The sequence below is a fragment of the Diadema antillarum genome, unplaced genomic scaffold (assembly GCF_040938485.1).
Source record: "Diadema antillarum isolate AM-2024a unplaced genomic scaffold, OU_Dant_1.0 seq00000842_RagTag, whole genome shotgun sequence".
Taxonomy (NCBI): domain Eukaryota; kingdom Metazoa; phylum Echinodermata; class Echinoidea; order Diadematoida; family Diadematidae; genus Diadema; species Diadema antillarum.
The window spans coordinates 160116-178831 of NW_027271717.1; the positions used below are offsets into that span (position 1 = coordinate 160116).

Here is an 18716-nt window from a genome sequence, read left to right on the forward strand (position 1 = left end):
TCATGTGAAGAATCAGGAATGGAACCATCCATTGCACTCCTTTGAATATTGATGACTGGAGATTTGTCTTGTGGTGCACTGCTGTACAATGTACATGAGTACAGCCTTTAACATTTTCTTTGTACTAAAAGAGAGAAGTCAGCAGTCAGGGGGGTTAATTAACAATGCAGAGAATAGCATCCATGAAGTGTGAATTTTCTTCAGTTTGTCTCCCTGTAGACACAAATCGAAGAAAATTAACACCTCAACCTTCACCCTTCTGCTAAACAGTCTCTTCTTTTCATTTCAATAGCATCCACTTTTATATGCACAGTACAATGTCCTGGCCTGTGAGAGCAACTGGCTGGTAGAAACACCATAACAAATTCCAAGTCAGGACAAAAAAAAAGAAGAAGAAGAAAACAAGAAAGGACCTCCTTTCGAAAATTCTGACTTTTTATCCTCCTCATCTGTGGGGGTGAGTAGATTTTTATGCTCAAAGTCCAAAATCCAAGGAATACGGTGTACCCAGTACATGGTGTGTTCATGGTACATGTGTTACTTTACAGAAACAGGAGGTACGTATTCCAGCCCTAGAATTTGATGGATGACGTTCTGTTGAGATGGCAGTGGCCTTCTCCTGCTTGAAGATTTTTTTTTTTTCCTGGAAAATGGAAATGCTTTAAGCAGAGAGCTGTCATACAAGTCTAGTTTGAGGGCATCTTTTTGCATCTTTCTCCAATTTGTTCAGTGCTCCATACTACACACACAGTACACGTGGAATATTGTATCTGTAATGAATAGTATACAGAGATTATATGCACGTTTGATAGGACATTTTGATTTTGTTTTGTACCATGTTATGGGCTGTTCAGACGCTAGTACACATGCTACTGAAAGTAATGTACATGGTGTGCGTGTATGAACGCCAACTGTAAATTGCAAAGTGGTATCCCATGCAATAGCTGTGTACAAATTCTGTATAGCCTGTCAATGAAATATGCAGCTCTGAATATGCGATTTTGTGTGTACAATTGTACCCTGGTATACAATAAAGGTACACGTACACGTACAATTGTATGACACAATTCATTACAGGAATTCTCAAATACACATGTTATCCAAGCTGGGCCAACCTTTCTTCTCTGGGATATACCCATCTTGCTACTGAGGTCTTTAACCCTCTGAGGATGAGTCCCAAGTATACTCAGGCAGGTGTCTATGGGAAATGCATGTTGTAGCAAAATCAGTCCGTCCTCAGTGGGTTAATCTTCTATTTTTAGATTCTCTTCATTATCATTTATCATCATCATGAGATTTTTTAATGCATGTACATTGTACTTTCAGTAATAGATGCACTATAAAGTATTTGTGTTTATAGAAAGCATATATTATAGTTTTGTTCTGCAAACAGATAATTTACCATTGTACTCTGGCTACAATGTGTAGAAATTGCGTTGTTGTGTGTGTGTCAGTGTGCAAAGGAAACAAGTTGAAGGAACTGAATTGAAGGAAACATTTAATGCAGATTTTGGGCTTAGTGCATGGGATTTCCAGTGCAGCATTTGTATTATGTACCAGTAAAACTGATTTGATTCATTGATTTTCAGTGACTGTGACAGCTCATGGATTAGTCACCTTTGCTGTGTACATCTGTTGTGCAGGCAGCGTGAAGTGACCCATCCATCCCCCGTGAAGATCATTGATTCAATGTCAGATCCTCCGAAGGTTGCACGTTCCATGTTAATGTGTGTGACCTTTCTCCGCAGTATATAGAATCAGTTCTGCACAGCCTATAGGTGAAACGAAACAAAAATACAAAAAAGTGGACAGTACGTACGTGTATGGCTACAGTGTGAAGTGCACTTTTCCCCAGTCAGTTCTCCAACATGACAATCACTTCATGTCTTATGCATTTTTACCTCTTTATCACCTATTTTGGTGAATATTCCCATTTGCAATCAGAGTTTGAAAAGAAAATGCCTAGTCTTACAACCCTGTTTATGTGCTGCTGCATAATTTACACATGTGCATGTACATTTCATGTGGACGAAAAAGAAAAAAAAAAATCTTGGTTATAGAAACGATGGATTCCTCATCATGTCAAGTTTTTGTTATTTTGGTCAAATCAGTACTGCCCTTTCAGCAAAAAACAACATCATTCTTTGACCATATCTTAATTGTGGCCAAAGCTGTCTCATGGTAGTTTATTGATGACCGTGTGGCCTTCTAATCAGTGGAAGAAGAACCATGGAGAAATCTTTGTGCACAGATGTGTTAATCATTTACCACCCACTATCTTTCAAAATACAGCGTACATGTATACACATCAAAATTTACGATTGTGAGTTTATGCTGGCAGTCACACAGGATTGATTGTCCTTATTCCATCATCATATCACATTCCCATCAAAGGGACATGAAGGCCGTAGGCAGTAGGCAGAGTTAGATGTGATTTGATTACCGGTACACACACAATGTCCTTAGGGTCATTAAGATTGTGCAGAAATGGTTTAAGGAGAGGCATGGGAGAGGGTAGGGGCCAGCTCATGAAGAGAATTAATTGAGCCGCGACTGATTCGATTTCGTAAATTCCTATAAACATGCTGTCTTCATGCGCGGCGGGCGGTCATGTGGGCGGTATCCCTTTGCACCACTCTGTTTGCCAGCAGAATACACGATGTTCCATCTGGTCTGGTCAGATCCTGTTTCAAGAGTATGTGAATTATGTTTATGGAATAATAATAATAATATTAATAATAATAATGATAATAATTCAGTAATAATAATGATAATAATAATGATAATAATGATAATAATAATAATAATAATAATGATAATAATAATAATGATAATAATAATAATGATAACAATAATGATAATGATAATAATAATAACAACAACAACAATAATGATAATAATAATAATAATAATACATACATACATACATACATACAATTTCTATAGCGCCATTCTCCACTCTGATTAAATGCTCAAGGTGCTTTACATCAAAGCAAAAAGACTGAGAATACGTACACCATAATAGAAGAAGATGAAAAAGAAGACATGACAGTCTGTCTTCAAAACGCACTGCTAAACAAATAGGATTTTAGATTATTTAAATACTCCTAACACAGGAACTCTGGCAATGTAGCGCACGCACATGTGTTTGTACAGTTTATTATTTTTTCTTTATTGCTTGAAATATTCATCAACTCATTATACATCTGCCATTAAGAATTGTGTCTTGGAATGAATTTGTGATTACAGTGTGAGTAGAACTTATGTACGTGTATCTTTGAGATAATCATCATTCCCGCTACTCATATCCCATTCTAGAAATATAAGTTAGGAAAAAATTAGGAAAGTGACAAGGTGTACAATAATCATGCATGTTTGCACAGTACATGTCCCACACTTTTGTTTTTTAAATCAACTTATCCATAAACCATTTTGCAGATGAAACAAAAACCCAGCTTTAGTGCTTAATTAATTCTATAATGTGAGTTTGGAATAGAAATAACCAGTGTAAAAACGTTAATCAGTATAATCAATGTTAAATACAAAATGTGAGAAATAGTTTTATCAAAATTGTTTCTAGAATAGACCGTCTGCAGTTATGGTTCACTGAGAAAAACCTCCATGAAACATTGGCTGCGTTTATCATCTTTCCCCTGTTTGAAACGGCCTTTTCCAAAGGCCTTTCGAAAGCCGTTTCCAAAGCCCTTTAGAAACGGCTTCCAAAATAGTTGCGTTTATCAACTCATCGCGAACACGAAAACTGGCCTTGTCACTGCGCAGCTGCATTGCGCATTTTGACCCGCATGGTTCGTAACCGCAGTACAAAGCCGTTTCAAAACAGCTTTGCGTTTATCTCGCTTTAAAGGGCTTCTAGAAACAGGTTTCTGGAAACCTGTTTCGGAAACCCGTTTCGCAAAGCACAAATTTGTGGTTTTCAAAAAGGCTTTCCGAACCCCATAATCAAAACAGCTTTGCGTTTATCATCTCGTAAAAATTCCCTGAAAGCCGTTTGGAAAACCTGTTTCTGCCGAGAAAAAGAGTTGATAAACGTACCCATTGTTGACCCATTGACGACAGGCTGATTTTGCTACAACACGCATTCCTCATAGACACCTGCCCGAGTATACTCGGGACTAGTCTCTAACGGGTTAATACGCATAGATAGGAATGATGAAGAAAGACTGTATTCCAAGCCTGCAGCGTATGAAGCCCTAGACATTACTTGCCAGACGTGTAGTCCTGCCTGGTCCTTTATATTACAAGGGGAAAATGTGCCCATTTAGTGCCTGATCACTGAGCCGCACATTTTGAATCACATGTGCATTAATTTTCCACTTCCCCATGTGATGGCAGATGGTCAGCTGCTATTATTTTCCCAGTGTGGCACCCATAGATTTGCCATGATTTGTGTCATATACATACATCTTCCATGATATGTATGATCCACAGTTGAACCTGTGATAATGTGATAGTTTTAAAAACAAACTTTATTTTATTAAATAGTATGAACAGTGATCCACTGTATGTTGTGTACAGTAGCACAACATTTGCCATGAGGGACTGCAATAATTGCTCCGGTTTTACTTTCTAGGCTTTTTAAGCAAATCTGTCTCCATTCCCTCTTCCAGGGGGGCATCCGACAAAGTTGTCAGACAAATTTGCTCTCAGCCAATCAGATGCAAGGATTTCAGTAGCTTGTAACAGTTTGTCAGAAAAATATCCGACCAAACTGCTTCAGCAGATCAACAGATATCACTTTGCAAGCTGTTTTATAGTGATTTACATGTAAGTCATCATCCAAAGGGAGCATTTTTCATTCCATGCATTGAAATTTATGGCTCTGCCATGAAAGGAATCACGCTTGAGGGTTGATGTTTGCTGTTTCTCCAAAGTTCCACTACCCTGAAAGACAGATCTATGCATCATGTGTTTCAAACATTATCAAAGACTACTGTAAAAGCAAGATATTTTCACACCGTGGAATTTTCTTAAAAATCAGAGCCAACTTCCTTTTTACAGCATGAAACTTTAAATTGCGAAATCCACTGGCATTCAATGAATACATGTACATTGTACATGCAGCGCCGAAACGAGAACTTTCATGTACATTTTAATTTGATGAATCATGGCTCTCATGAAATTCGCAAAATTGAAATGCATGCAAACATTTCCGGCTGTCCAGTATCGCAGCCCTTTGACCTTGTTATACAATACTGCCCCCAACTGTTTGTCTTTGACTGTTTGACTAATGAGTGCTAAGTAATACATTGTATTTGATGCAAAAATGTAATCGCGTACTGGTCCCAAACTATTCAACGCTGCCTGGAAGCATGGCACACAGTCGTGAAATTGCTTTCACACTCCTGATAAAATTAGATTGGTCTGCATATAATCTGGTAATTATTTCATAATACAATGTATTACACTGTTTGTGTATACGTGTACGTAGCTACTACGCTATCATTGTGACCTTCAATAGTGTTGTGACCTTGAATTTGACGTTTAGTAGCCATGTATGAAGAGCATGATTACTAAAACTCTTTATATGCTGATGTTATAAAAGTAGAGAAGGCTCAAGCCAATGATAGTTTAGGAGTGACAGTGTTCATCATCACATCGTAATTTCACTAAGTGTGTTTTCGGGAGATGAGAGAATTGCATGAATAATTTATTCATAAGTGAGTTTTTGTTTTTGTTTTTCCCCCTGGAATGGCAGTGTTTGCTGTTTTGAATGAGCTATGCAATATGTATTGTGTCACCAAGAAACCCCATATGAGTCATACAGTAGACAACAAAGCTTGGAATGTATATGCAAAGAACTTTTTTTTTTTTGCAAAAAAAGAAGGAAATAATTGTCTTTTTGAAATTGGATAGTTTTGTATTTTTTATGAAACGGCTGGTAAATTGTCAGCATCTGTGCCATTAGGTAGACAAGGTGCAGTAAAGTGTAAAAACTTAGCTGCTAAATTACCTTTGTAGTTAAAATGTCAACTGTTGTAATTATCTACCGCCATGTTCTCATGTTGCGTAATCAGTCACTGTTCTTGATGAACGCCAGTGTTAAAGGACAAGTTCACCTTTACACCTGTACATGTTGATTTTAGAATGCAGCAATTGTAGTAGAACACATCAGTGAAAGTTTTTGAGGAAAAACACACAATCTCTTCAAAATTTATGAATTTTTTGAAGTTTTCAGTGCAGCCATCACCAGGTGAAAAGACTACTGCAGCTTGTGGTTGTCTCTTGCATAGAATAGTAGAGAAAATATAAAGAAAATTCAACATATTTTCATTATTCATGCATATGAAAGGAGCACTTGACATGCCTCTTTTAGAAGGCAGGGAGAATAAGATTACCCTCAACATACCCGGTACACTGTAGAACAATAACAAGTTGAGAGAATGAGTACACTGTACTTTTTGAAAAAAAAAAGATGAAATTTTGTTGAATTCTGTTTATTACAGATCGCTTTACTCATATGACATCATAAACGTCAAACTCATCCACCAGTGACTGCACAGAAACATAAAAATTCACAACTTTTGAACAGATTGTCTGATTTTCCTTAAACTTCCAGTGATGTGTAGTACATGGTACTACGGATATCATTGAGCTACACTGCATTCACTCAATCCACATGTACAGTGTATTATGTACAGTGAACAAAACTTACATGAAGGTGAACTTGTACATGTATTTCATTTCAACAAAACATTGTTACTTTTTCGGATGCACGTCAAGAGACTGACACCCACAAGTCATACATCTCAATTAACAAGTCATACAACCCATGAGTTATACAACTCACAAGTCATACAGCCCATTAGTCGGACACTAAGCTAACAAGGCCCATGAGACCGACACATTAAGCCCCGTGTTGTATCTGTCGAACTTGTGGGCTCTTTTTACATAGTGTCCAACTCATAGGCTTTCTATGCCTAGTGTCAAACTCATGAGCTGTATGACTTGTGAGCTGTATGACTCATGAACCTGTTTTAAATGTTGAACTCGTGGGCTGTTTAACTCGTAGGTGTCGGTCTTGTGGGATGACCCACTTTTTCTTCTTTTAATTGTAATAATAGCCGGGTTCACACGTACACCAATTAGCGGGATACAAATCTCAAGATTTGCATCGCGATCGTCATCCCGAGTTTTTTGCACGTGTGGACAAAAACCCGAAAATTAGCGGGATAAGCATCGCGATGCTAATCCCAAGAAATCTTGCGCTGGTTCATCAATTAGCGGGATAATTGGCCCCGCGTTGGTACGTGTGAACGGTCGGGATTAGAATCTCGAGTTTTTATATCCCATCATGCAATGCGCACATCACAACAGCAAGGCCTCTGCGAAGAGGTCCTTCACCTCTTTGGAGCACAACAACAACAGCGTGCGAACCACACCACTGATGCGTAAAAGACAATGGACAAAGGAAAGTGCGCACAGGCAGTGATAGAGAATGCAGGCTTTGCTGTTATCTCTATCGGCAATTAGCGGGATTATTCGGTACGTGTGGATGCTCGCCAAATTAGCGGGATACCGATCGCTATCCCGCTAATTTGGTACGTGTGGACGCTCGCAAAAAAACTCGGGATGTGGTTCGCGATCGTCATCCCGCTATTTTGTACGTGTGAACCCGGCTAATAGTTCAACATCTACTGTAGATGTTTATCTTCCTGGTGAAACTGAAGGGAACTGTAGTCTTCAACATAATAAACACTTTGACCTGGTGGTCTACAGTCAACCATGGGTGCTGTTTTGTAAATCACCACATGTGTAGTGCGATGAATTGAAGTGTTAGTGTATTATAATGTTGTAATGAATGAATGGTAATTTGGAATGTATGACTGATATTTTGGGAGCCCCTACCCCTGTCATTTTTTTTTGGGGGGGGTATTTACTGATATTTTTTTTTCTGCAATTTCAAGGGTGATGATAACAGAAATATCAGAGAAAGTGCTGTACAAATATAGTGAATTATGACTATAGAATTTCTTCATATTATTTATGATGATAGCGACATTAACAGTGTTGAAAGCAATGAAAATGGCAAAAACAATATTGCAAATGAAAAAGTGAATTGTGATTTTGATATAATTGACATATTGTCATTTAATATTTTATGTTGATACTGTGAGACTGACAAAAATTTCATATGAATGTTGTGCATGTAGTGTACAATATCGTGTCTAGAGCTTGTACAAACCTATGTACAGTATGTACAATATGTATGTACAGCAAGTAAAGTTGCATTGTAACATTGTGTTTTACCTAGCCGTGTGAGGCTCGGAATATCTTCGCATGGTATAATTGTATTCCGTCCCCCTTTCTCTGAGCCTTACTATCATACAGTGTACATGCACCATACAAAATGCCTCCACAGTACTCAGTATAATTTTATAATACCTGAGTGTCTATCGTCATTGATGGTTGCTTTACAATCAGACCCTGCTTAACTCATAAGTCTCTTGAGAACATAGAGTCAAGTTCAAGTTTCACGTTTTCAAGTTTCAATCATAGTTTATTTCCAATCGTCGAAAATCAAAAAAAAAAGCATAGTACAAAGTATACATGTGATGAAATAAGGTTCAAACGTTTGCAAAAGATTCATGTAATATATATACGAGACAAATTATAGAACAACATATAACATGTACAATATTTAGGAAAAACACTGTATAAATTCTTCGTGGGCGAGTGGAAAATAAATTCGATTATGGAAAATAGTGATCCACTAAAAAGCAAAGCTTGTCGGACGTGGATCGCTAGATAAATAATGAGTAAATTATATACTATTCTATAATAATATACATGTAATTATTTTGAGATACACCGGTTGGGAAAAAAATATAGAATACCAATGCTAGTGCCCGGACACTGTTCATTGAACCACGTGTACCAGGAAAATATGACAAGGACAACACGTTTGTACACACATTCAATTACCCACACGCATATACACTGTAAGACGCGAGACAGTACCGAGAGTCATGTTTTACTTTATAGTTTTTACAAGGAGCTGTCTTCAAAATCAAATTATCTGACTTCAATGATACAGTGTAGTGTAGCCACAAGCAGCGGGCAGTAAACTTCTGAAGTTAGGAAAAAGTATGAATGCAGGGGGGGGGGGGGGTGGTCACCATTATCACAGCTATTTATTAAAATCCTGGTAGGGACAATATATTCTATGCTCTGTTATCAAAACATCACTTCAAAATGTGATGTGATTAGTTGGTATGCATGTAACAAAGATCATTCATGTGGCAAACTACACTTGGTAGCCAGACTTTACTGAGTGCAGCTCATTATTTGATGATACAGTGTAAAGCATTGTGTGAACAAACTCACAGTTACATTGTGAGCAATTTCACCAAATATCATCAGTGGTGTACATCATGTTATCACAGAAATGTAACTGTGTAAACACAGCTATCATAAACCCACTGTTCTAGTCAAGTAATACGACTTTTTTGCTAAACAATTGCTCTATCTTTTTTTTTTCTTTACTACAGGATTGACTGAACATCACCAGACCCCAACTCCGAGTCTTCTACTGGCATTGCCCCCGAATCTGCCAGCGCTTCAGTCCTCCCCAGATGGCACAAAACCATCCCTGACCCCACCCTCCCTCCCGCCATGTAACCCCACCCCCCTTCTGTCCATCTGTGTTGATTCATGTCCTGTACTTACATGTAAGTCACCTTGTATCCCTTTTCCCTCCCAAATCACACACCACCCTTTTGTCTGGCAGCGCCCTCTACTGGTGTAGACAAGTGCATTGTGTACCTCAGTATTACGCGAGGAGACTGGAGGAGTTATTGCAGCTGTAGTTGCATAGATGTGAAGGACGCCCTCGCCTGGTTGAGTATCCAACATGATTCACTCCAGGACATACACCATAACGGTGCATATCAACAGTGCCTTCCAGGTATGACGTGTTACATTTTCCCTTTGTATTCAAATATGGCTTGAACCGAGTTCACATGTGAAATAGATATCATTGAGGGCTGCCAACTCTCATGTAATTCACCAACATTTTACTGTCTTGCTCTGGTGAAAGAATTCTCACACTGACCCCCGCCCAAAAAAAAAGAAGAAAAAAAATAAATGTCCCCCTAGTCCATGATAATTCGAATATATGCCCAAGTCCAAACTTTTGAGATTTTCACACAGGCACACTCTCTTTATGCATGTGTTGAAATCTTTACTGAAGTAAGCACCAGAGTGCACCATTTATTAAATTGTCGAAGCTCCCTCCAGCGGAAAATGGGGGGGGGGGAGGAATGGACACTCCCCTTTCACACCATCCCACCCCCACCACCACCATCGCTTTGATCCATCAGGTTTGGTAGCTCACTCCCTCACAGTGTCTCACTCCAAACTCTCACTCAAGGTTGGCAGCCCTGCATCATTTCATTTTCAAAAGTCAGTACATATTTCTCTCATTAGATGAGAAAACATTTAAGTAGGAATTACATGTAGCTGTTGAACTTGTGTATTTAAAACAAATGGCCACCACAGTTTGATGACAAATGCTGTTTTTTAATCCAAATTTATGATTCTTGAGTCAAGATGTTTTTATTGCAACTGACTTTATGGTTCTAAAGATGGTTGGCTACCTTTCGATTAGGTCAAGTTTGGAGGAATGGTCTGAATGCTGATGAAATACATGGCAAGTTAGATCCAAATGCCTGAGTGAAGAATGGGATGAGATGTACATTGTATGCATGTTTGCTACCAACGCAGGTAATGAATGACTTGCGACGGAGGCGCGAGCTGTGCGACATCGTGCTCTGCGTTGAGGACCAGGAGTTCCACGCCCACCGCATCGTCCTGGCCGGCTGCTCCCCGTACCTGCGGGCAATGTTCACCAACGGCATGCTGGAGTCGGCCAAGAGCCATGTGGAGATCCGCGGCATCGACCCCGTCGCCATGGAGATCATCCTCAACTTCATCTACACGGGCACGATCGAGATCGACGTGGAGAACGTGCAGATTGTACTCGCGGGGGCCAGCATGCTGAACATGGCGAGTTTACGTAACGTCTGCAGCACCTTCCTACAGTCTCAGCTGGATGCAACTAACTGCCTTGGTATGTTTTGAGTTTTTACCCCTTCTTTTATTTTTAAACAGAAAGAAATTATGATATGTCTAGTCAATGTGTAGATGAGAATAGTCATGTGTAATAGAGAATGTTGATACTGGTTATGAAATTACCAGAATATGTCAAAATATTTCTGTCATTTTCTGCTCATGGGGGAGATTCATGATGCAACATTCTCGCAAATTGGGACTTCCTGACAATTTGATTAGTGGTTAAATTTCTAATCTTCAAGTTTAGTGATGGACAGAAAACCTGGTTTCACACACTAATTCTCATTCATCCATTCACACAGTAGGCGCACCAAGATTTAGGCCTGCTGAACTGCATACTGTACCAATCCATGTATATGTCGGGAGTCGTGTCGGGATCAGAGTCAATATTTTCGCCTGTTGTTGAATTCACAAATAGCACTCGGCCTACAAAATCTGTGAAAATAAAAACCTTGTGAAAGATATGGCAAATCCAGTATATCCTATTAAAGCAGAGATAATCTCTTCATCTCCAGGAATCCACTCGTTCGCTGACATGTACTCCTGCCGCGATCTGGAGAACGCCTCGCGCCGCTTCATCTACCAGCACTTCCAGGAGGTGGTGGGGACGGAGGAGTTCTTCCTGATGCCCGAGCAGGACGTCGTCGACCTCCTGAAGAGCGACCAGCTGCAGGTGGACGGGGAGGAAGAGGTGTACGAGGCGGCCATCTCCTGGCTGACCTACGACCTCTGCAACCGCGGCCACTGCTGCTGCAGCGTGCTGGAGAACGTGCGCTTCGCCCTGCTGGCCAAGGACTACCTCTTGGAGAGAGTCTACAAGTCGGAGCTCATCAACCGCTGCACCAAGTGCCAGGACCAGGTGGCCAACGCACTGCGCATCCGCAACGACAACCAGGCGCTGGCGCTGATCGGCAGCCGCTCGCAGCCGCAGAGCATCTACGTGGTCGGCGGCCGCAACGACGTCGACTGCCAGCTGAGCAGCTGCGAGCGCTACGATGCCGTCCACAATCGGTGGATACCACAGGTGTGAGATTGCCTCCCTTGGTGCTCTGACTTTTTAGCCAGTCTCTTGCTGGCCATAAAGAGATTTTAGTTTAATTGATTATAATCCTTGAAGAAGTAATGTCTTCTCTCGGTCTAGGGCAGTTACCCCCTGGGCAATTACTCCAGACCCTTCCCCTGACCCTAACCCTAATCCTATTCCTGAACCTAATCCTAACCTAAACACTAACACTAAACCTAACCCTAACCCTAGCCCTAACCCTAATATTTACTCTAACCTTATCACTAACCAGTATTTAGCCAGGGGGGAGGGGGGTACAAAAAACGTAATTGCCCTCTCCCTAGGGGTAATTGCCCTGATACGGTCTTCTCCATCATCATCTTGGATACAAAGGGTACATCTTTTCCCCAGAAGAAAGCAAAACACTCTTATCACAAGCTATTGCAGTAATACAGAGAGATGTTATTTAAAGAAAATAATGTTGCAGTGTCATGAACATAACACATTCAATGTTAAGTGTTTATCAGTCTAATTTATGAAGTGTGAGGTGTGCTACTTTAAATTCAATATATCTAGTGTGTATAAAAGATAGCATCCATGGAAGCATATTCATGTAAATGCAATTTCAGTATGCTACAAAACTTGTTGAACACTGATAAGTCAGCCTTGTCTTCCCTTGTCCAGGTTTTGTTGCTAGCTGCACTATGTACATATATTATTGTCTATTTTTGTTTAGTAAGCATGAATTCATATTATCATGACATCTACTGGTACAATAAAACCATTGGAGGAAAATATGCATTATAAATTATGTAGGCATGGTTTTATGATAATAACACCATTATACTGTCTAGCCTCTTTCTAGTGTATTGTTTGTTTGTTTTTGTTTTTTTAAATGTAAATAATTCTACAGGAAAGCATGGAAATATCCAGGACAGCTGTGGGCGTGGCGACGCTAGACGGACACCTCTACACGATAGGCGGCGAGTGTGCCTTCAATGGTTCCCGTGACGACGACACGATGTACCTGGGCCAGGTGGAATGCTATAACCCGCTGCTGAAGCGATGGAACCCACAGGCCAGTCTAGGGGTGCCGAGATCATTTGTCGCGGTAGCCAGCCTCGGGGGCCTGCTGTATTCATTAGGTGAGTCCCAGCCTTACCAGATATACTGTAACAGCTGTTATTTTTGCGTACAGATGTATACCGGAAGTCACAGGCATTCTCACGAGATGTTTCTGGAAGATTTTATACTGAGGCTATCATATTGTGCACTAATACAGCTTTGTACAAGTCCTTTCACTCCACCTCTTTATGCGATCAAGATCGGTTGGCTAATTTTAGTTTGTTGTTAAAGTCGCGGCCCTACAGAGATTCACGAAATTCAAGAAAATTAAAGCCTTGCGAAAATAACAGCTTTTACAGTACACCCTCACTGACTTTGCTTAAATTTTCTGAAGGTTATCTTGAATATCAGCCAACTTGGCTGATATTGGAACCAAAGAGGAGTTAAATTTGAAGTTAGGGACCCTCAAAATTGATCATACATGTATTTTGCTGACTTCAGGGTATCTCCGGATGATTTTCAGATTTTTACATTTGAACAACTATAAACTAGTTATACTGAGGACAGAGTTTCAGAATTTGTGATAATTTGGATGAAGAATAGGAATATATTCTAAATTTAGGACAAATTGCAATGAACAAAGATGATGACATGGCCGAGTCACTATAAGAATGCATGAGTTGGGGCTCAAGGAAGCAGAACAAAAGAAGAAGGCATGCATACATTATACACAGGTGAACTCGCAAGCAAGCGGTATTGTAATGGAATTACACTGCTACATTTCTGAAATATGTGAACCTCCTATGTCATCATCCTTATTCAGTGTAATTTGTTTAAGGTTTTTCAAAGTATTGTTTCTCTGCTCAAGAACCACAATAAATTCCACAAATGTATACACAGAGTTGTCAATTTATGTACTAGATGATGTGAAATTATGAAAATCGTCTGGAATGTCCCTTTAAGTTCATTTCCAAATAACCTGATAATTCACTCTTAACCCATTTAGAACTACAATTTTAAAACACCATTGACATAGTATGTAATGTAGCTGACAGGACAGAAAGAGTGAAGCTAAAGGCTGCTTATAGTTTAGTTGTGAATATCTCAATGATAATGGGTGCCTCCTATACCCAATCCCTACTGAATGCTGCAGGTCTCATGGAAAATACTGTTTTCCCCAGATTGTATATCTACAGATGTCTGTGGTATGAAAGGTAAAAGTAGTCTTTTTCCACCAAAAATACACCTCTTCAGCCCTCAGAATACTACAATGCTATAAGGTTGGCGTCCATGTTTTTAGAAGAGTTATGCCAGAGACGTGGGGACAATAGCAGGTTGGCCATTGATGTGTCTCTAGGAAATAAGAAAGGATATCACTGGTGTGTTTTGTGCAGAGGTTAGATCTTGCTTGGTCCTAGTGACACCTTCAATGTTCCCTGATACTATTCAAAAGTCCAGCCCTGACAAGGACTCATGACCAAGACCTTAATTGGGATGCATTAGCTGATGTAGGATGTCATTGAGACATAGTTCATCTGGATTTTGCCTATTAGGGGCGCATAGACCTGAGGGGGGCATTTCATGAAGTTTGGTCGGATATTTTTCTGACAAACTGTTACAAGCTACTGAAATCCTTGCATCTGATTGGCTGAGAGCAACTTTGTCCGACAACTTTGTCGACAAAATCATGAAATGCCCCCCTGGTAGTTGCGAGGGCGCTGTTGGATGATTGTGCCGATCACCGTTAGCATTGATACGAAGATTGCCGAAGTTTAGCTGTCATCAAGAGTAAAGCGCATAGGAGTTGCTACTTGCTAGGCAACGTTGCCTTTGTTGTCTTCTGCGCATCACGCAGTCTGTAGTAATGCGAGGGTCCATGCTTCTTAGTGTGACATCACAAAAGAAGCTGTCATCATTGAGCGGAATCATGAGCCAAACTGTGATCGGACCAATGACTACAGAGGATCAGATTTCTTCAGACTCATGGAAATGGGTCAAAGGGTAAGCGCTAAAGAGGAGTCGATGTGTAGGTCTCTGTTGGAAACTTGTGCCGTCTGCCCACGTACGCATTCGACTAAACCACCGGGTCTATGTGCCTTTAAAAAGTAGTGTGTGCAGTTGAAGGACTCGCAGATATGCTACGTGTACCTGACAGGGACCACAATGCGAATGCTCCTTCCATGGCCCCCATGCAGTCAGTGATGCAGCTCACCTTTTAATTTATCTGCAAGGCTGCTTAATCATCAGTGTGTGAGCATGCTGAATAATTTACACGGACCTCCAAACAGCAATATCCAAGATTAGAAAGTAGAGCGTGAGTCAGCAAAGAAGACAAGCATAGCGTTTTTGTTTCTGACTTTGTTTCGCCTCAGGAGAGAAATGTTCAGAGAAATGGGAATCTTTTAGTCAGCAGTGATGGGCAATCCTTAGTCACAATGTTTGTCATGCATTAATTCATACACTAATGAGATTTTTAATAGAACATGACTGGAAACATAGAACTGTGTAGAAATTTCATTTTCATGTTTGCAGAAAATATCTTAATTTCCTCTTTTTAGAAAGAAATCCCCCGTGTTTATTTCAAACATTGTATGAACTCATTTTATAATATGCACACGGAGGAAGTACGGATAGATCATTCATAAAGTGATCTAGGGCTTTCATACAAGAGCTATCATAGGCACGTTACCTAAACATTTGGTTGCAGATGCCCAGTTCATAGAAGTCACGGACAATATATATACAATGTATGTGCGAAAATCTACCACATTCAGGTTGGTGTTACCACTCAACATTCCTCCAATGAACTTGAAAGTGAGCAGCCTGTTGACCTTATATTCATACTGCATTTTTGGTGTGAATTCTTTTTAGAATTAAAAGTAATATCAGGGTAAAGTAAGTTGCTCAGGGCCCTGTTTTATCAAAAGATATAATCGATTTTACATTTCCTTAACACACTGGCTGCCATAGACTTATGATAGAAATCAACTTTATTATCAATTTTAACTCTTCATAAAACAGGGTCCAGGTCTGAAGTCTCTCTTTGGGTGTGTTACCTTTCAATGGTTGTATTATATTGAGAGAATAATATTTTGATTATCTGCAACATATTTCTGGAATACAGTATGTCTTTTATAGGTCATCAGTGTTATATCCAAGATACTTGCAAAAGACAGACAAAAAAATTACAAGACCATTTAAATTTAGTATACAAGTGTACATAAACTAAATGGTAATGAGTACGATGGTACAAGATTTCGCACTAGGTGTAAGATAGAGGCGTTCTATTCAACGAAGCAAAGCCAAGTCGAATGAAGTGAAGCCGAGTGGAATAGTGCAAAATCATGTTCCATTGCCCAATTGACTCCATATTGACATTCAATATGGCTTCCTGTGTCAAATGCCCATCACAGGTGGGGAGGACAACAACACGAGTCACAACGCCGTGGAGGTGTATGACCCGCAGAGCGACACCTGGTCGTTTGCACCGTCGATGAAGCAGCGTCGGAGTGGGTGTGGTGTCGCTGTGTGTGACGGGAAGCTCTACGTGGCAGGTGAGAGTCGATGATGTGCCGAGATTTTTAAAAGAGGTCATAAGTAATTATAAAAAAGGGATGGTATACAATGTAGTTTTTATAAGATGGGAAATAGATTAAAATTTTGTGCAAGATAATTAGAAAACACTTTTATGAAGTATTCAAAGAGCATACAATTCTACCAGAGGAATTAAAAGTTCATTTTATGAATATTAGCTTTTATGAATGTTAGCGTGTGAACCCAGCAGTTTTGTATGTTGTATCTGATATGAACAGGATGCAAAAAAAAAAAAAAAAAGTCAGCCATACAGAATTCTAATGCAATTAAAGCTTCAAACTTAAATACAAACTATGTAGCACAAGCCTGACATTTGAGCTTGCATTTTCACTTATCTGCACTCCTAAGCAGCCTGACCAATGAGGTGCTTTCTCGGCCAAGCATTTTAGAGACACTTGTGAATGTTAAACAGTATGTATGCAGGTCGAATGCAGTATGCTGTTGAAGATAGTGTCGCAGCAATTCAATACAAGTTATTCATCATCCTGTCCCGTAACCGCACCTGATTTGGTGCGTGGTTTAGGTGGCTACGACAAGAGCTACCGAACGGAGAGGGCGAGCGTCGAGTGCTATGACCCCGAGACCCAAGAGTGGCACTTTGTGGCAGAGATGGAGAAGGCACGGTCTGGCTTGGCGCTGGTTGCCATGGAGCACTACATCTACGCCTTTGGAGGTCGGCTGCGGCACACCGATCAATTCTTCAACATTGCCGAGAGGTATGGGGCCCCAACCAAGTTTCTGTGCGATAAAAGTTTGTTGTGTTTTTTTTTTCTTTTTCTTTTTGCATTCTTGGTTGTTTTATTGAAAAGCAAGACTGGTACATGGTTGTAGTAATGTTCTGAGAATCAACAGTTCATTGTTTGTTTAAAAAAAAAAAGCCTTGTTGTTGAATCAAAATAAGAAGACATGCATTTGTTTATATGAATATTGTACATATGATTTGTAATGAATATTCAAGTGGGCGCAAAAAATGGCTGGTGACAAGTGTTAAAGCTGTGTAAAAATCTCTGCATAAAACACCTTCCTTGTTCCTTCAGCTCAAATGGCTTGTCATATTTTCCTGAATCAATCCCTGTCTGTACAACAATGATCTGATTGCTATATTCAAAACATGTTTTATGCATTTCATCCTTCTATCAGTCAGGAATCTTTCTTTTGAAATATTTGACTGCAGTTTCTCAACCATGTCTCTCCTTCTGCCTTTCTTTGAATCGAGAAAAAAATTGACCGCCTGCTTTCACTTTTTTCTCAAGAATTGTTTAGACATAATATGTTGACAGATTTCATACAGTCTTATGTCATTAATGGGCTTTATTTTAGGATTCCTTTTTTGAGCTTTTATTTAATAAACAAAAAAATATATATGATTACATTCATTAGTCAGGGTCTCTGAAATCAGTTGCAACCTCTTTCCTGTATTTTTTGTATTTTCAGATACAATACACAAACCCAACAGTGGTCTTCCATACGTTCCATGATAACGCCCAGGGCATGGCCAGCAGTGGCGATCTACGACAACAAAATATTCGTCATCGGCGGCTATGACGGCACGAATCGCCTTCGCAGCGTGGAGGTCTACGATCCCCACCTCGATGCCTGGTCGCGGATGAGCAACATGAATGTGGCGAGGGCGGGCTGTGGTGCAGCGGTCGTATGACGTAACGTGATACGAGAGGAACCTTCGTAGGTGGTAGAAAAGCATACGCGAAAATGTGCGGAAATATATTGTAGTACTGAGGACATAGAGTACTATCACACACAGTTTTGGCCAGTGTCTGATGGACATTGTCCAAAAAAAAGGGATTTCTAGCCAGGATGTTGTCATTGAAAATAAAACATCATGTCACATACGAACTAGGATTATGAAGTCCACTTGCTGTTCTAGATAGAGACATTTAAAACCATCTCCGTTGCTGCCGAGAACTTTCCGATGCACTCTATTCATGAGTGCGCAAAGGAAGTG

At 40.0% G+C, this 18716-nt stretch overlaps 1 protein-coding gene across 1 annotated transcript; it reads left to right on the forward strand.

The window, feature by feature from the left end:
- The first annotated feature begins 9871 nt into the window (after window positions 1-9871).
- Window positions 9872-18439, forward strand: LOC139740219 (kelch-like protein 18). The gene is made up of 7 exons (XM_071650802.1): window positions 9872-9925; window positions 10744-11089; window positions 11607-12115; window positions 13008-13239; window positions 16573-16713; window positions 17277-17469; window positions 18188-18439. The coding sequence occupies exons 1-7, from the start codon at window positions 9872-9874 to the stop codon at window positions 18408-18410; spliced, it is 1698 nt and encodes a 565-aa protein (XP_071506903.1). The 3' UTR covers window positions 18411-18439.
- The last annotated feature ends 277 nt before the right edge of the window (window positions 18440-18716 follow it).

Bases quoted from the DNA above. Each gene is read 5' to 3' on its own strand.
- LOC139740219 (XM_071650802.1), top strand. From the start codon at position 9,872: ATGATTCACTCCAGGACATACACCATAACGGTGCATATCAACAGTGCC. The intron at 11,090-11,606 runs GTATGTTTTGAG...CTTCATCTCCAG, and splicing joins GGATGCAACTAACTGCCTTG to GAATCCACTCGTTCGCTGAC. The intron at 12,116-13,007 runs GTGTGAGATTGC...ATAATTCTACAG, and splicing joins ACAATCGGTGGATACCACAG to GAAAGCATGGAAATATCCAG.